Raw genomic sequence first — 23,024 nt, 5'->3', positions numbered from 1 at the left:
GTAACCAATACATAATCGAAATTTTCAAAATGCTACTTTAGTATTCCTATGCAAGTCTCAAAATTCCCCTGCTTAGATACCAGAGATCTAAAAAAATATGCCATGCTCTACTGGCCTGTCATATGGGGCTCTCTAATGAGCTCATACACAACACTCCTTGTTCAACAATTAGTTTAAAAAAAAAAAATGTAATTAATAACTGGATTTTGAGACATGGCATGATTTGCACTCACAAGTTTGAAGTTGGAAGTGGCATCTTTTTTGAAGGGCTCTTACACATTTAAAAGCACTGCTATTTTGTTGATAGTAATATTTACAGCACAGGAAACTGTGAGGGCACTAAAAATTCTCGTGGAATGAGAAAAATGCTTTGCTCATTTCTTTTCACTTGCATGTGAATCATACGAAACATCGCGGCGGTAATTCTTTTACTTATAAGTAAACAGGAGTGAGCAAAGCAATACCCAGCGAGTTACGCACAGTACGAGAAGACAAAGGCCGGCGCATTTCCGGGCACGGGCTCGTAGTAAAACGGAGCGGCCGGATGCCTCCACGCGCCGCCGTCGGCGGCTTTTACTTCGTCTGCAGCCGCCGCCGCCGCTGCAGTCGAGACGTCGAGCGGGGAGAGGAGGGGGATGGCGGCCCTCCACTCGGCTACCGCGGCGGGCTCGGCGCGGCCAACCTGGATGGCGGATGGCGCCTGCATCTGGAGCCGGCTCTTCTGCCGCTGCAGCTTGCTGTTTTTCTGCATGCTCTCTTCTGTTGCATCCATTCCCAAAAGCAAGCAGAGCGTTAATTGTCGTAGGAGGGTAAACCAAGAATATTGATTGATAGATGTAGATATAAAAATAGTGTGATGAGGAATTATAATTAATATATATATATATATATACACACACATCTAGAGAGAGAGAGAGAGAGAGAGAGAGATGCGTGTGTTGAAAAAAATTGATGTACATTTCCTATGTGGGTCTCTTTCGGCGGGTGGCGGTAATTAAATTAAAATTAAAATAAAAATGAAATGAATAAAGAGACACACGAACTTGGTGGAAACCTTGCGTATTATGAGGACTCACTTTTGTTTCGATCCGCAGCTTCGGCTGGATTTGTGAGGCACGTGCCGGCTGTGGATGCCATGTGCTCTCTTTTATTTTGTTTTTACCCCGGCTGTGGATGCATGCCATGTATCAATATTCTAATTTGTTTTGTTTTGTTTTTTTTTGTTTTGTGCTCTTTTTTTTCTTTTTTTTTTGTGTGATTCAGCTCATTTTAATTTTATTATTACTCTGTAATCGAATTAATTATATTTAACTATCATATCACAATAATTAAATATAATTTTCTTAACAAAATTCACAAAGAAGGAGAAAATTAAAGTTTTATCCTTTAATTTATGAAAATGGTAATTACTACTCGATAAGTGTGTACTGGTGTATATATATATATATATATATATATATATATATATATATATATATATATATATATATATATATATACTCGCAGTGTTGATAGATAGAAAAACCATGTTCCGCCACTTGATCATCACCACCAAATCCTCGTACATCTCCTAATTTGATACGTGATCGAATTGTATATATATTCATAAAAAAAGAAAAAAAAATCTTTTTTTTTAACCAGTCTATATCACGACCGTCATATTTTGACCACGTGGCCTCGGTTTGTTGAACAAATGAGTTGCACCCTAGCCGTCCATTTGACCGGTAAGTGTCAAAAGACAAAAAACATTACACTGCGGGAAGCAAATGCCAACCTTGTTAGAAACATCAGTGTAGTAGTGTCAAGAGGCTTCCAGAATGTCTCGATTTTGTTTGTTGTTACATACACAGTGTTAGGACCCTGCATCCAATAACTCCTATAAAATTATAATTACAAAAATAACCAAAAAAATTTTAATTTTAACACGTTAATCTCAATTTACACATCAACTCTTCTCTGACTCGCGTGTCGCTCGTGTGGGTAAATTGTAATTTTACAGAGATCACATTTCACGAAATTAATTTATAATTTAAACAACATATTTTGCAAGTTTTGTTATGTTATATATGGAGTTATGTGATATCATCTTAGGTATAAAATTGTTCTAACTTCTCATTTTGAATCTACATCGATTTAAATGTAAATCAAAATTCACCAGTTGAATCTCTCTCTGTGAAGTTCAACTACATTATACAGAAGCAACTACAGATAACTAAACAATATTCTCAAATTCGTGCATATTTATACTTGCAATGCAGGTTAAAATACCCAAAAAACACATAAAAATGAAACAGTATGTCGCCACGGAGAATTAAACATCTTGTCTGAGACTGATTTAACCCAAAAAACAACACAAAAAGAAAAGGACAGAAACTACAGCAAACAAACTGTTGCTATTTTATGATTGAGTAAAAATAAAGAAAAAAAACATATATAATTCTGAGGACTTTGTAGATATATCATGCTCTGTTTCCTATCCTCTCAATGTAAAATTTGTTCTTTGTTGTCAGTGGAACTCCTCCCAGGATCACCCATTCTCCCTTCTAGTTGATAAATATGTAACAATTTATGGCCAAATGAAACTAAGGTCCTGTTTGAACAACCTTAAAAATGTAGCATAGTTAAACTATGCTATGCTATACCAGTAGGAATATTTAAAATGCTAAAATGCTGAATACTGAGATAGTATTGCTTCCTTTTGCTATGCTCAATACCAATCATACTCATACCAACCACAGGCCACATAATAATAATAATCTAGCATATTCATGAAAGTCTCAGAAATAGAAAAATCAAGTACCACTAAATGCATAAATACGAGGGCTTAATTGCATAATCACCGACTCACCGAGCTTCGACATAAAGAGACAATGCTATAGTTTTCTGAGCCCGATCGCAAGTATATATAATGAAAATACTAAACTAGTGACACATTCCTAATCCGCCATTCACATCTCATTAGGGCTATTACAAACACCCTTCAAAATAAGAGAGGATCCGTTCGTAAACAATGCTCAACCGTACCTCCGACTTCAATTTGTCTTCGACTTGGCAGACTTCTTCTTGGGCTGCCTTTTGGGGATGGAGTTCTTCATTCCCAGGAAGAAGAGCAACGCACCAAAGAGCGCCAAATTCTGCGGCAAAAATATATGTTGGTGGATTATTCACTTGTTGCGAGAACTTGTTTGCAGATTTGAATGTATAGAAGTGAGAAAGAGAGGGAAATGTTATTGTACCTGAGTGAACTTGATAAAGAGCTGCACGAATTCAGGCCTCTCGATGTCGTAGTTGTAGAAGTCATACACAATAGGAGTTATAAATGCTAGGTAAAGCACCTGTACGAGCACAAAGCATTTCAGGTTAGTTACCCGTCACAGATTATTTATTTTCTTTTGCCAGCATATATTACTAATTGGGTATTTGGCTTTCAGAAGGACAAATCCGTATAGCTAGTTGAATGTTTACAACATTCTTCATCAGTAATTTACTGGAGGCTGGCACTGGATGCCACGAAACAAGAAGAGATATGCCGAATAACATTTCTCAGTATATGGCGCTGTTTCAATTGAAGTTCCTAATAAGTTATTGACTCTGTTAGATTTATTGCTATTAAGAAGTCTTAGATTAATAATTGAAACGAGTTGAACATTTCATCTTCTTATTATGAGTAATACATTACTAAAAATATTCACATTTGGAGTATTGAAAGGAAGTGAACTTTTCCTACTACGATCGGTTACCGTATGTAATTCAAATACTTAGTTGCTTTTCGTACATTTTATTTTATAATTATAATTTACTTAGTTTATTAATAATAAGTATAAACTACTAATTAATTAGCTTTCATGACAGAACTATCCACATAACTCTCAACCATAATTTCCAATGCATAATATGCCGGATAACTTTGGTGTGGTATAAGTAAGATAATATATTTTTCTCCTCTTGTTATCTTCACATATTTTGAGGTAGAGGAATGCTTTTGAAAGTAAACCAGAGAGTTTACTTCCCGCATCATTTCCGGCGATGGGGAATTTGAATTAAATTTGATCAAGGCTACTTGAACTTTTAAAGTTTCGAATTTCGCAATTTTACGACATCAATTGCCTAGCATTCGAGTGGTCTCAAAATTAACAATTTTAAATGGCTAATAAAAAGTGAATTTGAGACCACTTGATCACTAGGCAAATGATATTCTAAAATCACAAAATTCGGAACATAAAAAGTTCAAATAGCCTACATCAAGTTTATCGGTGCACATCATCAATTCGGATTCTCCATCGCCAGAAACAACACGAAAGTAAACTCCTTCCTTTACTTCTAAAAGTATTCTAGCATAATTATTACTGACAAGATATTATTTGTATCTAAATTATTTATAAAGTAGGCAGAACAAACAAACCAAGTTTCATTGTTATAATTAGAATGTTCTCACTGCACGAATTAAATTTTGTACGTCATGAGTTTACAATTTAGTTTCTTTATAATCTAAAATACTTTTTAGGTAAAACTAAAGGTATTTTCTCGTTTTTATTTTTCCACCTAACGCATAGGAGGAAATATTCAAGATTTTATGCTTCTAGTTTTTTTTTGACTTATTTATTTATCATGATACTATTGTAAATTAGCCAGACAGGTTGAGTACAAACTTAAAACTTCTGTATATTAGCCCCATCAAAAATTTTGTTTGTTATCATTTTTTCCCTTAATTGTATTTTGATTCTTTTATATAAAGTATTATTTTTCTTCTTTGTAAAGCTATATTAATTTGTATTCTGTAAGATTGGCTTCTTAAGTTAGCAAAACTAATTTTATGGTCTCATTTTATAATTAAAATTAGATCTCAGCAATTTATAATTTTATTTTACATGCATTATTCTTCATATTTATAAGTAAAAAAAAAAATATTAAAAATTTGTGCAATGCATGAGATATTTCCTACTTAGTAAATTTATTTTCACGGAAGTGATTAATCAACTTGCAATAAAATGCACTATCTTAATAAATCGTAATCATTAGGTCCTAGCAATGGACAAAATCAAACTCATCTAGCATAAATATATAATTGTCTCAATGAAGACACTTATCCAGTTATCCCCCAAAACCATCACCCAATAACTGGTTCCAATTGCCAAATAGGCCCAAATGCGAGATTGCAGATACCACTAGTCCCCAACTAACCTTTAACTTCATCACATGAGCCCTCTAATATAATTTTCAAAAATTGTAATATTTAACTTCATCAAGATTGTAGAATTATTTAAATCTCTCTCATTTCAGATTAGCATAGTTATATTATGTTCATCTCATAACTGCTGATGTTTACTAGTGTTTTTTTGCTTATGATAATACGATCTAAAATACTATTTATTATTGGTTAAAATAAAGAATTTACAAAGTAATGAAGAATAACAAGAAACAAGATGAGCATCTCAACGTGCATTTGATATCAAATAAACTAACAAAACATAAAAGAAAAAATAATAAATGCCAAACAGCTACTTAGTTTGTCAAACAGAAAACACTAACCAAGAGATAAGCACCAAAGGAGCTGCTAAATATAAATAGGAGACCTCCAAGTCCTTTCAGAGCCATTGTGGTCGCAATAACATGTTTCATCTAAAAACATAAAATTAAAAAATCCGAGTCATTGTCCTAGCACAATGGTTAGTTCAGTGATACAACAGGACGGTTAAAATGAAATCAGAAAGAACAGAGTCCTCACTTCAATGCGGGGCACTGCTACCCCAAGATGGGAAGACACATGCTTAACAAAGAGATTGAATTTTGGCCTAAGAGCCTTAGCTGCGGGCCCACCATCAACCCCAAATTCGCTGAACCTGCGGAGGAAGAAAAAGAAAAAGAGAGAATGTACAATGTTATTTTAGTATGGGACTATTAAATGTCCAATACCTAGCTATAAGAAATAAATATACCAACATCACAAAGGTAAATGCTTATTCATCTCCAAATGGCATATGCGATCATACTTTCCAATCTGATGAAACAAGGATCAAGGACTATCTTCTTACAACCTAAGAGAGCTCGACAATAGTCACTAGTAAACGTTAGCTACGAGTCAGGTATGTAACTTCCGATGTGAAAGGTGTGTAGAGTCCATGAATTGTAAGTGGATAGAAGTAATAACACCGAATTGACCACTGATTGTTGACAGCAATAGGAAATTAGGAATAAAGAAGCTCATAGGACATCATAATTCATCAAAAATGTCTAAGAAATAGAAAGCTAAAGCTTCAATATAACTAAAGTTTAAAACGTTGATTTAGTTAAATTAATTCGAATCAAATAGGACCTAGTATGATCCAAAATTTAGACTCGACCCTGGTTCTCTTTCAGTTCAAACATATTCAAAGCAAACTTGATGGACCCTAGTCTTAACTTTAATTAGCAAGTAGGCCTACATACAATATTCTAAGCTAGATCTTGAATGTTGAGAAGGTCTCCGAATCATGTTGAAACACATCACAATGATTCTTAGTCAAGAGTCAAATATAATAGAGGAGAAAGGTAACAATTCAGTCTGGGATCCTCTAGATTGATCACTGGGTCCCCAAAAAGAAGTTTACCTATCAGTAATATTAGTCGACAGAGAGATCCTTTAGAACTCAAGTTTTAGTACGAAATCCACTTTAAACCTTTTCAATTTAAGATTGAGTTGCCTTCTTTGACATCAACATGATTAACATAACAGAGGTGAGGCTATATTGAATCTTTTATAGCTTCAAATTGTCAAGGATAAATACTATTCTTTAGGTCTTAAAGAGTCTATTTTCGATCCTTCTCAAATTTTCGGAGCTGACAAAAATGAACTTTTAAAACCTTTTCTTCCATCCACAAGGCTCCATAACATCCACAAAACGAAAGTCATGGAAGGCTTCTGCAACATCATTGATAAAAATCCTATTAAACATTTCTCATATCAAAAGAAACCCAAAAACACTATATTATACTTCCGCCTTCCTATACCGGAGCTTACTATAGTATAGTGCCCATGTTTGACTTGACCAATTTGAAATGCCTTTGTGAAATTGACTGGTGACCTATTCCACGTGATGCAAGCACTACAAAGAATACCTCAGCAAAATCTTCCTTATCCATATATCGTAACCTACCCTAAAAAAAATTTCGTGCATTGGAACTCAAATAGTAAAATTTGTAAATGTATATGCCTACATTTTTTAGTCAAGCACCACCCAATTAGCCTTTGTTTGATCAAACCAACTGATTTATCGAATACTAATCTACCGACCTATTTTGCAAGGAGAAAGTATAGCAGAGTGCTTATCCAAAACTAGAAAAGTTTCTCTGTAACGCCCACACCACGTGAGATAGGCCATAGTTCAATAGTACTTTGCCACATAGCAGCAAAACTAATCAACAATTCTTTTTCTTTGGCAATTTCTTTGCTTAAATTTCTGAACTGCCCTGAATCTCATCCAACGAGCTTGACACACCGTTGTGTGATTGACTTGTTATCTAGAGAAGGCTTTTCTACTCCAAAACTATTCTTTCGCAAGTTTCAACCCTCAATTTAGGATGACCACTATATTTTGCCTGGCATTCATTTGGATTATTTATCACTGCAAATCTTGCAAAAAGACTGGAGCACCTACCGATAAAACCTCTATACCAACCAAACTCTACAATTTGTAGATATAAACACAAACATCTCCAAGGTAAAAACTACACTTCCCTTACAAGTATGTTTACAGGACATGCCATTTTCCACTTATAGTAGTCAAAACAAGGCAAGGAATTCAAAACAAATTTTGATACACTCATGGATGAGAAAAAAAAAAGGAAAAAAGAAAACCACCACGAAGTACCTGAAGGTTATGCTGATAGCAAATTATTGCAACAAAACCCATAGTAAAATATTAATTATAGGAGGCCAATTCTGCAACAAAATACATACTAATTCTCATCCAAAGATGAAAAAGTTAACTATTAAAGGAAAAATGAAAAGACCGATGGCCGAAAAAATAACACTTTATATGTGCATTATCCACCACCATTCTTCCTTGACTTCTGTGGTATCATTTCCTTTTCCCTTTCATTAATAGCAAAGGCTTCATTCTTCTCAGTAGCCATCTATGGGAGCTCATTACTTTTGCCATATTCTCAGAATGAACTTTATATCATTTTCCACTATTTTAGTATCTAAAATATTACGATGACAAAATAAAATCCTAGAAAAACAATAGAGAAGCTAATGTCCTGAAAGGACCAATAAATGTACAGAAAATTATGGTCCACTAATTGAAAGAAAAGAAAAACCCAACAAAATGTTGAAGCCAAAAGGTATTTTCAGGATCTCCAATGTAGTACAAAAATAATTAAAATCCAAAACAAGATAAAGAAAACAACTGTAGCAAACAAGGAAAGATTCTAAAAAGCACGGACCTACCAGATCTAAGCAAAAATACGACCCAATATGACATAACTGCACCCCAAACAACAGAACAAAATCGTCAATAGTTCCGCAAAAATAAGTAAGGTCAGACACACAAAAAGATCCAACATTGCACGGCGCAAATAAGAGAAAAGTATCGAAGAAGCCATAAACCCTAACTTCCTCACAATAGAAACCCAAAATTCTTAGACCACAACACAGTAAAAATTGTCGGATTTCCGATTCCATGACTCTCCCAAGTAGCATCCTCGCATTTCAACAACAGATCGAAAGAAAGAATGGAGCCACCAGATCCAACCAAAACTACGACCCAATCCAACCATACCCGAGATCCGACAACAAAACAAACTCATGCAAACGTCGTATAGAAGGTAATGTCAGAAACACACTAAAAATCCAACCTTTCACAGCACAAACAACAGAGAGGCATCAAAGAAGCCAAAAACCCTAACTTTATCACAAAAGAAACCCTAGATCTCACCATACAACGCAACAAAACTCCCGGATTTCCAAAACCCTAGCTCTCGAAACCAAAATCCTCCCATTTAAAAAACAGATCCAGAAACAGAAACAATTCAAGCGACAGAGATCACCAAGAAGAAGAAGGAGAAGAAAAGGCGGGGCTTACTCCTGGTAGGCGGAGAGGAGGAACACGGACGCGAAGAGGACTCTCCCCGCGAAGGACACGAACCCCATCTCCAATGGAATCGAAGAGATAGAGGAGATCGAGAGAGCGAGATCTCTCTCGCTCCGCGCACGGTTCCGAATCTCGGAGAAGGGTTTTGGGGGGAGGAGAGAGAGAGAGAGAGAGAGAGAGAGAGAGAAGGGTTCGTGCCTCGGAATTTCGCATCGTTCCCCTCCCCGACCCTTCGCCTTTAAGGCACGCGACAGCGGAAAATTAAAACTGTTGCGTGCACCCGGTCTACCGTAGACCGGACTAAATAAATAGTATAGGACGGACCTCATGAAAAGTTGTACCATACCAATTACACTATTTTGTTAAATAATGTCACAGAAAAAAAATTATTGCTGTACTTTTATATAAGATAATTTTTTTATTAAATATTATTATTTTTAAATAAAATTATTATTAAAAGAAAATTATCAAATAGAAGACTGCAAGTATTTCTTTTTCAAATTTGAACGCAGTTTACAAAAAAAAAAAAGTTAAATGAAAATTATAGTTCTCAATAACATATTACTATTTAATAATAATAACTAGAGAATAAAATAATTATAAAATATGTTTCATTGACATATATCAGCGATAATATCTGATCATAAAAAATACAATGCATTAAGAAGCATCTCTTTTTTGTGTGGTAGTTCTTTTTATTATTATTATGTGACATATAATATTTGATTTTGAAATCTATGATAAAAATAAAAATAAAAATGTAAAAAATATATCTGAACTATAAACTATTTCGATTCGGCTTTCTACTCTTTCAATTTATTTGATTTAATAACTCAGTAATGCCTTTGAATACAAAATTTAAATTAATTATTTATTTTAATAAAATTTATAATTAAATGTAAAATATGAATTATGTTACTATATTATCGATAGTACCAAACGCTTGCTATTATTGAGTTTTCAGTCGTTGGATGAAAGGATATTCAGTTAAGATAATAGCAATCCCCTAGAGTTGAGTAGGTGGTTGGTTGAATAGTATAATCTAATAGGTGAAACTTATTGAATGATAAATCTAACGATAAAAAAACTCAACAGTATCAAGAGCTTGATACTATCGATAGTATAGTAGCCGAACTCTATAAAATACACTAACTAAATTCGTAAATATAAACGACATATTTAAAATTTTTAAAAATTAAATAGTAAAATTAAAATTTTTAATAAGGGCTAAATAGTGAAATAAAAAAACAGGTGATAGTTGAGGTTAGTTTTTATAAAAACATTTTTGCCTAAACTAGTACGGTGAACCGGGTCTAGGCAATATTCCTTGGCAACAGGACGCCCCCGACTGGTCTACGAAGGAAACTGCCCTGGATCTTCGCAGGAATTTCCGAAACACCACCGCCTCTCTGCCTACGGGCTATACGGGTCGTGGACGCTAATGAGAAAGGTCTACTCGCGGGGCAACTCCTATACGAGCTCCGCATAATATTCATATGAGACCGTCTTTGTCCACCGTTGGTCATCCCCATAAACGCATCTCGGAACGTACGTCTGTTCGCCGTATATATTTTTCATGCGTGCGGTTAATTCTCACTTTTGGGGACCAACTTGTTGAAAGGTACTTTTTGTTTTTTTTTTTATTTAATTTCTAATTTGAAATTTTTGAAATTTATGGACTTTGTGGAGTGATGATCGTGACAAGTTGAAGACTAGTTTCAGCCGTTGGATCATTTGATTCATGGTTTTTTTTTTTTTTTTTTGTGCTGATGACCATAAGAATATTAAATTTAAATTTTAAGTTTAAATTGTGAAAAAAAAAAAATTCTTTTTTGAGCCAGGGAAAAAAAGAAATTCATGGCAACTATCAATATTTAGATAGGATTATTAAATTTAATAGAATTATTATTAGGCGTAACAAGTTTTCTTTTTAGTTAATTAGAATAACTCAAATATCAAAACATACAAAATTATTTGAACTATTAGTTATTTTGAATTGAGTATCTAATTTTTTTAAACAAAAAAATTTTACTATCCGACCTTTCAATTTGTCTAATTTGAATTGAACAGTATTTTGACTTTAAAATTTAAATACGTCATTTATTTTTATAGGCGCGCAATTTTTGCGGCTATAAATTTAGAACACAAAGAAATTAAAAAATTTAATATCAAATCAAATTTTTAAAAAATTGAATAATTTGATTCAAAATGACGCACAGTTTAAATAAGCTTCGTATTGTACAATATATGGTACAAAAGGTGATCAAAATAACTGTCACGGGTATTTTTGTACAACAAGCGACCATATTTTCGAACAAATAGTGTATAACATAAATGCCAATTTTGTTTCAGTATGCTAATAATTCATTTAATAAAACTATCCAAGACGACCTTGTGCTCAGCAATCTTTTGAACTGTGCACTGAAAAAAAGAAAAATACAAGTTAGCCTTGCAAATTCTCAAAGGAACAAAAAAAAAAAGAAAAAGTGCATCTTACTATAATAAAGGGAGTTACTGTTTATTGATCCCTTTTCATTAAAAGAAGTTTTTTTTTTTTTTTTTTTGAGAGAAATAGATATCACGCTACCCGCTTTGTTTATTTCATTTAGAAATAAACTTAGCTGGAAATGTGAATCAACTAGAATTCGAACTTAGAACCTCGGTGCCAACCACCAAGCCCTTCTTTTCATTAAAAGAGGCTAATCCATGCTTTTCTCCACTAGTTGTGTCACAATTTGGTTTAAACCGAACGAGCGATAAAAAGATAATTATGTTAATGTCATGGAATTCACATTTTTCGTAAAGTATCACCACGTTACCTTGTAACTCAACTTTCAACCCTGAATCACAATCTGAAGTGGTCTAACGCCGACCGCCCATCCAGGCCTTTGCGATTGTAGTGCGTGAGGAAGTCCTTCATAGTAACTTCCTTATAACGCAGTGGATTATTATGCGAAGTTAACTCCCTGAGAGGGCCGTAGAGCCTTGTAGATGTGGCGCGATATGTGCTTAAGAAGCATGCCACAGAAATTCTGGGGCCAGAGCTCTTTGCAAGCACCCTGTGCTCAACACTCTTGAACTTGTCATTGGAGATCAACTGCAGGTTCAACGAAGATTTGTGCTAGTGAGGAAACCAAAATAAGAATATATATACACTGATTTGCAATATGATAAGAAATTGAAATAATAAAGGATAAATCAGAGCTATGTCTCATCTACTAATATATGATCTAATAATATATGTTTAAGTACTAGGAAAAAGACTAAATATTCTAATCGGTTTAGAATAGAGGCTGATTATAGCTTTTACATGCCATCAACTCAATTGTGGAGAGGGCAAGATTTGTACAACTGTAATCTTGCTACTGGAATTTGAATATAAACATATCAGAATATGAGGTTCAGAGTTTCAGGAAGACAAAAAAAAACTTCTCCATTATATTCAAATTCAAGTGCAAAAGAGCTAAAACTTCTAGCCACTTTCGATATTTTCAGCCATTTAAAGTTCTACAGCTAAAATACGACTATACGAGGGGGAGTACTAAATGTGAATATACTAATGCACCTTTATATTTCACTCTTGACGAATTGTTATCGTCACCTAAATTAACATACAAATTCCCCACATAAAAGATAGAGGCTTGTAAAAATATCAATGCAGACCAATATGTAGACGCGCGTGCACATTTATTTACCTGTAAAAGGTCGCCGACATTAACGACAAGCGATCCGGGCACTGGAGGGATGTTGAGCCACTGATTCTGATGGAGGACTTGTAAACCGCCGAGACTATCTTGCAGAAGAATGGTAATGAAACTGGAATCAGAATGTTTACTCGTGCCGAGTGTGAGGTGAGGTTCAGGACAAGCAGGGTAATAGTGCATCAAAACACTGACTCCATTGGCGCACTCCATTTCTATTAGGTGATTAGGGTTCAATCCAAGTGCCTCAGAGAGCAGCTCTAACAGGATGGTTCCCAACTTCTGCATGTAGCTTGTGTATTTGAAGGTTATGTCCCTGCATAGATTCCAACATATTTATTAACATAAGTACATGTCACCAACCTCGCATAATCAAAATATTTTGGTAAAAACAATTTCTTTGACTTGAGTTAAAAGTTCTCTGTTAGCTATTTAATTTGGTAAAAAGTGATCAAAACCATTAAATTTCATGAAATCACTTATGAATTTGATAAAATCCTAATCTAGTTGATAAACTCACTTAATCGGCAAAAGATCAAAAGTTGAAGAGGTGTCAATACTATATATTAAAGAGATCAATACTATCGCAAACATCTTTACCCCTACTTTTGTACAACCGGTGAGAAGTAGGTGATTGTTGTACATGTATTTTTGGATATTGATGGGCCACTTTGTTCTTTTTTTCTTCGAGAGCGAGAGAGAACTTAGCTGAAAATGTGAAGTAACTAGTCATTAAACCTACAACCTTAAATACCAAATTATCAATTATCAAGCATTTTGTCACATACGTTAAAAGCGATCAGTGTTAGGCCACCTTCTTCGGATATGGTTGTACTGCATATATGGCCGGATTTTAGGGCCACTGAATGGGCTAAAACTAAGGGCTACGATCTGTTTGTGGCATAGAAGAATCTCTTACATTTGAATATTTTCCTGCCAAACCGATCGTACCCAACACAGTTAGCTAAGGGTTTGAAGATTGGTACTTGAGAACCTAAGTTTGAAGTCCAATGGCTTCACATTTCTAGCTCAATTCATTTCTAGAAAATTAAATGAAGTAAGTAGTTTACTATCTTTCTCTCCTGACAAGTCTTACTTTTTAGAAGGATAAATCGCACCCATAGTCTCCGAACTTCTATTTAAATTTTATTTAATAGTCTCTGAATTTGTTATCTACATTTTACTTTGGTCCTAATCTTGAACTTCTAAGTTGGACAAACTAACTTTTGGGAATGCTCACAGGAAAACTGAGTTCTGATGCATCCAAACACCAATTATTATTTCAACCCACCATCAATTTCCATCTTATACATGCAATCCAACCATCCAAAGTTCAAATTGAGAAAAGATTGCAACTCAATGAGTAATAGGATCGTGGTTTGAAATCTAATTGCTTCATATTTCTTAAAAATAGATGAAACAGGTAACTTGTTATCTTTTCTCTTTCAAAGAAGGACAAGTATGGCACTATTTCTGCACCGTTTTCTATTAGTTCGATCTTTCGGGCGGGGCACGAACTGCGTTACCTGCAGGCGAGCGGCAACTCCTCGGGCCGCGGCGGTTCCGGCGCCATCGAGCAGAAAAGCGTGTCCCGCCAATTGGCCGCCGGCGCCTGGTACAAGTCGAAATTGCTATTGTACACCACCTTCCTGCTCTGGTCCCGGGTGTAGTACTCACCCTTCACCTCCACCCCGTCCTCGTGGAACCCCCTCACTCTCTGGAGCATTTCGTCGAGCACCTGCTGGGGCACCCCGTGGTTCACCACGTGGAACAGCCCCAGCTCCTCCGCCGCGCGCCCCGCCTCCGCCGCGGCCGCCGCGCGCCGCGCGGGGTCGGCGGCGACGCCGCCGAGGTCGACGACGGGGACTCGGAAATTCGCGCCGGGGGTTCGCTCGAGGTCGAGGTCCGGGTGGACGAAGAAGCGGGGGATGGAGGTAAAGCCGGCGTCGACAAGGCCCTTGACGCCGGCTTTGGTCGCGTCGAAGGCGCGGAGCTCGGCGAGGCGCTCGGAGTCGGAGTATGCGGCCATGCTTTATGTTTATGCGGACGCGTGGAACGAGATCAATACGCATGTATACGCACACGTGTGTCCGCATGTAGTTGATAGGAAGTGTGTACTGTGTAGTGCTTCTCGTGTGGCGGAGGCGGAGCTGCGTTTCTGTGGATGTTAGTTGACACGTGTCCTGATGGTGTGCGCATTAGACAAAAACTTTATGACTTAACTAGTGAAGTACACGCGCGGATATAAAAATATTTTTATAATAAATTTTATTTTTTTAATATTTTTATATAGTTTTATAAGTTTAATTATTAATTAACTAAAAGTTATATAAAAATAATTTAATCGATAAAATTTATTTAAATACAAGTTATTAAAATTGATATATGCGTAAAGTAAATTTATATAACAATTTATTTTATAAATATTTATATGAAAATCATTTGAGATAAATCTATCAAAATAATTTAAAAAAAACAATCAATAAATAGAAAAAAAATAAAGTTGTAAAAGAAATTATTTAATAATATTAATTATATATACACAGAAATACACTATATTAACTCCTAAAATTTAAATATTGTATTTTTTTTTTATACAGCGATATTTTACGTGATTTAAATTACATCTATCAGGATAGATTTTATTATGCAATTTATTATATATATTATTAATAAAATTAATTAATTAATTTCATAGAGTTTAGAGATTTAAAATTTGAAGTTTAAAATTTGAAAATAAATAATTTAAATTTTAAAATTTGAAAGTATCAAAATTTTAAATTTTGATATAGAATTATATATATATATACTATATATAGATTGAGCTAGAATACTACAATAGCAACGGGTTCCATTCCAACCATTTGTTTTCGATGACTGGAGCCTCCAAAATTCGGACGATCGGCATCTTTGATATATTGATCTTATATCACTTAAAATGTTAGAAAGACAAATTTCATACATTTTCATATTGTTCTCTTATCCATTCGAGTGGACGACAAAATGAACGGGCTAAAATAATAATATGCATCTATTCATCTAAATTTAGATACCTCGTTATTCCATCGAGAAATAATGATGATCTTATAAAATATGATCTATAATATATATATGAATCTATATATATATACTATAGCAGTTGATGCTAGAAAACTATCATCATAGTGAAACGTTTCCATTGCCCCATTTTGTTTATCGATGGATGGAGCTTGCTCCAAATCGCCTCGGCATCGTGAATGATCTATATCACTTTAAAATGGTTAGAAATCATTTCATACATTTTTCAAATATTGTTTCTTTTTTTTATCCGATCGAGGTGACACAAAATGAGACGGCTAAAATATAATATGATCTATATACACTTAAAATGTGATCTCTTATCCATCGAAAATAGATATGATCTATATAAAATGACTCATATGATAATATATGATGATCTATATATATATATATATTAGAGTTGAGGCTAGAATACTACAATAGCAAACGGTTCCATTGCACCCATTTGTTTTCGTGATGGAGCCCCAATCCGCGCATCGTCTGAAATTATGATCTATATCACTTAAAATTTTAGTAAATAAATTCATACATTTCAATATGTCTCTTCATCCATCGAGTGGACCAAAAATGAACGGCTAAAATATAAATGAATCTGTATAATCAACTTAAATGTGATCTCTTACCATCGAAAATAAATATGATCTATAAAATTTCGTCATAATATATATGATCTATAAATATATATATAGAGTTTGAGCTAGAATAACATCAATTAGCAACTTGGGTTCCATTGCCACCACATTTGTTTTCGTGGATGGAAGCCTCACAAATCGTACGATCGCCCATAGTTGATATGATCTATATCACTTAAAATGTTTAAAATCAAAATTCATACATTTTCAATATTGTTCTCTTATGCCATCGAGTGGACACAAAAATGAACGGCTAAAAATAATATTCTTAAAAATGATGATAGGATTTTGTAAATCAAGTCAAGAGTATAGACTCTTGTTTAAAATAGTCTTTAAAAAATTTTCTAACAAAAATTCAATTGATTTAAATATCTTTACGCCGTTAACGAGAAAATCGCCTCATATCGATCATTAAAATATAAAATTTTGAATACCGCTTTGTCATTAAACAAATAATGTTCGAAAGATTTGAATTTGATTTCTAAACACTTTGAGTGTATAGATCATGTCAACAGGGGCCTGATCATCGATTGGAGAGCTCCATCATCGAAACAATAGATGGCAACAGAGCCCGTCTTGCTATCGATAGTTATTCTACTCCGCAACTGGCTTCTACTCCCTCTCTCTCTCTCTCTCTCTCTCTCTCTCGCTCTCTCTCTCTCTCTCTCTCTTCTCTCTCTCTCTCTATACTATATATATATATATATACTCACACACAGGGAGAGAGAGTAAAGAGGGATTTGGGGAGACACGTGTCACCATTTGGTCCCCCTGAACCCTCCTTTAATGTAGAGAGAAGAAGAAATATATATATATATATATATAGAGAGAGAGAGAGAGAGAGAGGGAGAGGGAGTAAAAGGGGGTTTGGGAAGACACATGTCACCCTTTGGTCCCCCAAACCCTGCTTTAATGTAGAGAAGAAGATGAAATAGATATGCAAATTTTTTAAAAATAAATAATTAACTTAAATTCTAAAATCAAATACAAATTAACAAATTGGACAACAAATCAAAAATTTAAAAGTTTGAATAGTTCAGATAAATACATTACGTTTTTACGTAAAACTAAACATATTATACAACATATGGTACAACAAGTAATCACATAACAACCGTAGCATATACTTTTGTACAACAAGTGACCAAATTTTTCAATACATAGTGTATAATATAGATGCCAATTTTGTTAACAGTATGCATATAATCCCTTAATTAAAATCTCCAATAAGACCTGTTACGGCACCATTTGGATAGGGAATAGGGATAGGGATAACCCTTTATCCCCTTTATACCCAAACGCTAATTTTTTGCCCGAGAATAGTAGTTATCGGTTATCTATAATAATCCAATATAACTATTCCCACCAACACCTTCATTTTTTATATAAAACTACCAACTATTTTTCTTATTTTATATTATCTACCCAAACGCTATTTTTCTTATCCCCGGCCCGGGAACAACCCAATTTTCATCAAAACGCTATTTTTCTTATCCCCATACTTGTACATATCCCTGTAATAGCTAGTTTTTGCTTATACTCGAACCAAACGCTACCCTGAGTATTGACGTACCAACTAATAATAAAACCGAACCAAACGTTACCCTGAGTATTGACGTACCAAATTAATAATAAAACTTTCTTTATTACATACAAAGTAACTCACACACAAATTATTCTAACACACACACTCACTAATACATACGCTCAAAGGACTACAAGGCTCACACACTAACTCACACTACTTCCTCTCACACACCCCTCGCACCTTACTTCACTATTTCATCTCACTCTACACTCTCACACATACACTTGGTGTGGATGCCTCACACCTATTTATAGGCCTCCAATTTACTTACATGAGTACTCTAGAATATTCTAGAGCACTTATTTCTAGAACTTTTTAAAGTGCTCTATTAGCAAGCAGAGAGTACTTATTTCTAGAATGTTCTATAAAGAGAAAGAGTACTTATTTCTAAAGTACTCTAGAGTGTTCTATTAGCAAGTAGAAAGAACACTTGTTTCTAGAGCACTCTAGAGTGTTCTATTAGCAAGTAGAAAGAACACTTGTTTCTAGAGCATTCTAGAGTGTTCTATATAAGAGAGAGAGAGAGTTGTATCTTTCAAGACCTTGTTCTCAGCACTCTTTTCAACTGTGCATTGAAGAAAAGAAAATACATGTTACCCTTGCAAATTGCAAATTCTCCCCCCAAAAAAAGAAAAGAAAAAAAAGAGTACATCTTACTGTAAATGGAGTTATTGCTTATTGATATATCCCTTCTCATTAAAAGAAGCTTATCCATTCATTTCTCCGCCATTTGTTTCACAATTTCGTTTAAACCGAACGAGCGACAAAAAGATTGTTATGTTAATGTCACTAATCGGGTGTCACGGAATTAATTCGCATTTTTCGTGAAGTATGACCACGTTACCTTGTAATTCGACTTTTGACCCTAAATCACAATTTGTAGTGGTCTAACGCCGACCGCCCATCCAGGCCTTTGCGATTGAAGTGTGCGAGGAAGTCCGTCATAGTTACTTCCTTATAACGCGGTGGATTATTATGCGAAGTTAACTCGTTGAGAGGGCCGTAGAGCCTTGTAGATGTGGCGCGATTTGTGCTGAAGGAGCATGCCACAGAAATTCTGGGGCCAGAGCTATTTGCAAGCACCCTGTGCTCAACACTTTTGAACTTGTCATTGGAGATCAACTGCAGGTTTAAAGAAGATTCATACTAGTGAGGAAACCAAAATAAGAATATATATATATACACTGATTGCAATATGAAAAGAAATTCAAATAATAAAGGATAAATCAAAGATACGTTTCATCTACTAATAAATGATCTAATAATTGTAGCTACATCACATCAACTCAATTTTGGTAAGGGCAAGATTTGAACAACTGTAATCCTACGACTGGAATTTGAATATAAACATGTACAGAATTACTTATTTATTATGGAGTAGCTTTAGGTCTATGGTCGATCAAAATAACAGGTTCTGAATTTGAGGGGAAAAAGAAAAAAACTTTATCCATTATATTCAAAATTCAGATGCAAAAGAGCTAAAACTTCTAGCCACCCTCAAGCTTCTCGGCATGGAAAGTTCTGCGGCTAAAATACGAGGGGGAGTACTGAATGTAAATATACTAATGCACCTTTATCTTTCACTCTCAACGAATCGTTATTGTGCGCCAAGTAAACCAACAAATTCTCTAAATAAAAGATTGAGGCCCGTAAAAATATATAGACGCGCGTGCACATTTATTCACCTGTAAAAGGTCACCAATGTTAACGATGAACGATCCTGGCACCGGAGGGACGTCGAGCCACTGATTCTGACGGAGGACTTGTAAACCGCCGAGACTATCTTGCAGAAGAATGGTAATGAAACCGGAATCGGAATGTTTACTCGTGCCGAGTGTGAGGTGAGGTTCAGGACAGGCAGGGTAATAGTGCATGAAAAAACGGAGTCCATCAGCACACTCCATTTTTATGAGGTGATCAGGGTTCAGTCCAAGTGACTCAGAGAGCAGCTCTAAGAGGACGGTTCCCAGCTTCTGCACGTAGCTTGCGTATTTGAAGGCTATGTCCCTGCATAGATCTCAACATGTTAACATAATTACATGCGACAAAACTGATCATGTAATCAAAATATTTTGGTAAAAATAATTTCTTTGACTTTGAGTTAAAAATTCTCAGTTAGCTATTAGCTTTGCTAAAGCAGTGATCAAAACCATTAAATTTCATGAAATCACTTATGAATTTGATAAAATTCCTAATCTAATTGATGAACTCACTTAAGTGGCAAAAGATCAAAAGTAGAAGAGGTGTCAATACTATATATTAAAGTTGAGAGCCCACCTCAGAATCTCCCATAAGTGAGGGAGCCTTCAAACATCTTTACCCTTTTTAAGCAAATACTTTTGTACAACAGGTGAGAAGTAGGTGATTGTTGTGCATTTTGTATATTGTTGGGTCACGTTCTTTTCTAAAAAGGAAAAAGGGAGAAAGAATGGTAGCATGATATCACTTTGTTTATTTTGGAGAAATAAACTTAGGTGAACTTTTTTTTTTTTTGAAAGACAGGTAGCACGCTACCCGCTTCATTTATTTCATTTAAAAATAAACTTAACTGGAAATGTAAATCAACTAGGATTCGAACTTGGATCTCGGGTACCAACTACCAAGCCCTTCGACACTTGCTCTGGAGACGGTCGGTTAATTGAACTTTTAAAATAACTACTTTTCGAACTTAGATCCTCAAATACCAAATTATCAACCATCAAGTATTTTACAATTTGCGTTAGCGACGGTCAATTTTCAATCACCTCCTTAGGATATGGTCACACTACATATATGGCTGGGTTCAGAGCCACTGAATGAGCTGAAACTAGAGGCTAGGATCTATTTGTGGCGTAAAAGAATCTCCTGCATTTAAATATATATTTTTTTGCCAAACCGACCTTATCTAACATAGTTAGCTAATGACCTAATGGTTGGTACCGTAAGTCCTAAGTTTGAACCCCAGTGGCTTCACATTTCTAGTTTAATTTATTTCTAAAAAAATTTAATGAAACAGATAACTTACTACTACTATTCTCAAAAAAAAAAAAAAAAAAAAAAAAGAAGAAAAAGGAAGAAGAACATTTTCCAGCCAAGTCTTACTTCTTACAAGATTAAATCGCACCCATAGTCTCTGAACTTTCATTTAAATTTTACTTAATAGTCTCTGAATTCTTTTTCTACATTTTACTGTGGTCCTAACCTTGAACTTTTAAGTTGGACAGGACAATATTCCTTATTCCTAACTATGGAAATGCTCATAGGAAAATATACTAGCTGCTTCTTGAGTTCTGGTGCATCCATACACCAATTATTCTTTTACCCCACCATCAATTTCCATCTTATACATGCAATTCAACCATCCAAGAAAAGATTACAACTCAATGAGTAATAGGATCATGGCTTTATTGGTGCACGAATGCATCAGATGTACACAATTAATAGTATCTAATAAAGTTGGCTAAAGGGCTCGGTAATTAGTACCTAAAGTTCTAAATTTGAAACCTAATTATTTTATGTTTCTAAAAAACAAATTAATCATGTAGCTTGCTATCTTTCTCTCTCTCTCTCTCAAAAAAAAAAAAAATCTTTAATAGTAAATAAAGATAAAAGATTAAATTAAAAACACTTTCAAAGGTTCAACTTGTCATGTGTCCAACTTTTCAAGAGCCAAAAATGAAACTTTGCAAATTACCCACTTTCAAACTATTAAGTCTATTTCAGAACTATTTTTTAATTAATTAGATTTCAATAGCATTTGTGTTTAAAATTTTATCTTGCTAGAGAACACTCCAGCTCATGTCTAAGCTCGCAACTTTTTCGTGAGATGGTTTAACTAAATAACCTACTCTCCTGCTTTGATATTATATGTAAAATAATAATTTATATGTTTTCAAAAAGCTTTAAAGTACGTCACTATTTCTGACTTGTTTTCTTTTAGTTCGATCTTTCGGGCGAGGCACGAACTGCGTTAATTACCTGCAGGCGAGGGGCAACTCCTCGGGCCGCGGCGGCTCCGGCGCCATCGAGAAGGAGAGCGTGTCCCGCCAATTCGCCGCCTGCGTCTGGAACAAGTCGAAGTTGCAATTGTACACCACCTTCCTGCTCAGGTCCCGGGTGTAGTACTCCCCCTTCACCTCCACCCCCTCCTCGTGGAACCCCCTCACTCTCTCGAGCATTTCGTCGAGCACCTGCTGGGGCACCCCGTGGTTCACCACGTGGAACAGCCCCAGCGCCTCCGCCGCGCCCCCCGCCGCCGCCGCCGCCGCTGCGCGCCGTGCGGGGTCGGCGGCGACGCCGCCGAGGTCGACGACGGGGACTTGGAGATTCGCGCGGGGGGTTCGCTCGAGGTCGGGGTCGGGGTGGACGAAGAAGCGGGGGACGGAGGTGAAGCCGGCGTCGGCGAGCCCCTTGACGCCGGCTTTGGTCGCGTCGAAGGCGCGGAGCTCGGCGAGGCGCTCGGAGTCCGAGTATGCGGCCATGCTTTATGTTTATGCGGACGCGTGGAACGAGATCAATACGCATGTATACGCACTTGATAGGAATTGTGTAGTGCCTATCGTGCGGCGGAGGCGGAGCGGCGTTTCTGTGCCTGTTACGTTGACACGTGTCCTAGTGGTGTGCGCCTTAGATAAAAACTTTATGACTTTAAATATACAAAATTTTTAAAAATAAATAATTAACTTAAATTCTAAAATCAAATACAAATAAAAAAAATTCGACAGCAAATAAAAAGCTAAAGGTTTGAATAGTTGATCAAAATAATACATAGTTTAGATATCTTCATTAGGTTTTTACCTAAAGCTTAACATATTATACAACACTAGTGTAGTAACCAGCCGATGCGGCAGATAAATAATTAAAAAAAAAGAAAAACATCGAAAAAAAAAGAAGAAGAAAACAACGATGAAAAAACAATAATAAGAAATAAAATTCATCTTACTGATGAACGAAGATAATAACCGAAGGAAGAGAAAGATGAAGGACTTGAGCT

General features: G+C 35.4%; 4 protein-coding genes across 6 annotated transcripts; all 4 read right to left on the bottom strand.

The window, feature by feature from the left end:
- On the bottom strand, nucleotides 473-772 carry LOC109714805 (uncharacterized protein At4g14450, chloroplastic-like). The gene has a single exon (XM_020239511.1). It carries the CDS (start codon nucleotides 770-772, stop codon nucleotides 473-475), a length of 300 nt encoding a protein of 99 aa, XP_020095100.1.
- Nucleotides 2,745-9,284, bottom strand: LOC109715826. Its single transcript, XM_020241019.1, has 5 exons — nucleotides 9,063-9,284; nucleotides 5,726-5,840; nucleotides 5,530-5,619; nucleotides 3,237-3,335; nucleotides 2,745-3,134 (listed from the first exon to the last, which is right to left on the bottom strand). Exons 1-5 carry the CDS (start codon nucleotides 9,128-9,130, stop codon nucleotides 3,033-3,035), a joined length of 474 nt encoding a protein of 157 aa, XP_020096608.1. The 5' UTR covers nucleotides 9,131-9,284; the 3' UTR covers nucleotides 2,745-3,032.
- LOC109715252 (1-aminocyclopropane-1-carboxylate oxidase homolog 1-like) lies at nucleotides 11,269-15,027 on the bottom strand. The gene is made up of 4 exons (XM_020240178.1): nucleotides 14,299-15,027; nucleotides 12,767-13,088; nucleotides 11,891-12,168; nucleotides 11,269-11,492 (listed from the first exon to the last, which is right to left on the bottom strand). The coding sequence occupies exons 1-3, from the start codon at nucleotides 14,799-14,801 to the stop codon at nucleotides 11,917-11,919; spliced, it is 1,077 nt and encodes a 358-aa protein (XP_020095767.1). The 5' UTR covers nucleotides 14,802-15,027; the 3' UTR covers nucleotides 11,269-11,492; nucleotides 11,891-11,916.
- On the bottom strand, nucleotides 18,042-22,550 carry LOC109715251 (1-aminocyclopropane-1-carboxylate oxidase homolog 1-like). 3 transcript variants are annotated; one of them, XM_020240177.1, is made up of 4 exons: nucleotides 22,010-22,550; nucleotides 19,738-20,059; nucleotides 18,897-19,174; nucleotides 18,042-18,617 (listed from the first exon to the last, which is right to left on the bottom strand). In XM_020240177.1, the coding sequence occupies exons 1-3, from the start codon at nucleotides 22,510-22,512 to the stop codon at nucleotides 18,923-18,925; spliced, it is 1,077 nt and encodes a 358-aa protein (XP_020095766.1). In that variant the 5' UTR covers nucleotides 22,513-22,550; the 3' UTR covers nucleotides 18,042-18,617; nucleotides 18,897-18,922. The 3 variants fall into 3 exon arrangements, 2 of the variants coding, with proteins under 2 accessions (XP_020095766.1, XP_020095765.1); XR_002217557.1 differs by having other exon boundaries at nucleotides 18,048-18,617; nucleotides 18,710-19,174; XM_020240176.1 differs by having other exon boundaries at nucleotides 18,048-19,174.

Source organism: Ananas comosus, linkage group 9 (assembly GCF_001540865.1).
Source record: "Ananas comosus cultivar F153 linkage group 9, ASM154086v1, whole genome shotgun sequence".
Classification (NCBI taxonomy): domain Eukaryota; kingdom Viridiplantae; phylum Streptophyta; class Magnoliopsida; order Poales; family Bromeliaceae; genus Ananas; species Ananas comosus.
Note: the sequence above shows the minus strand (reverse complement) of the source record. Positions and strands in the feature narration are given on the sequence as shown.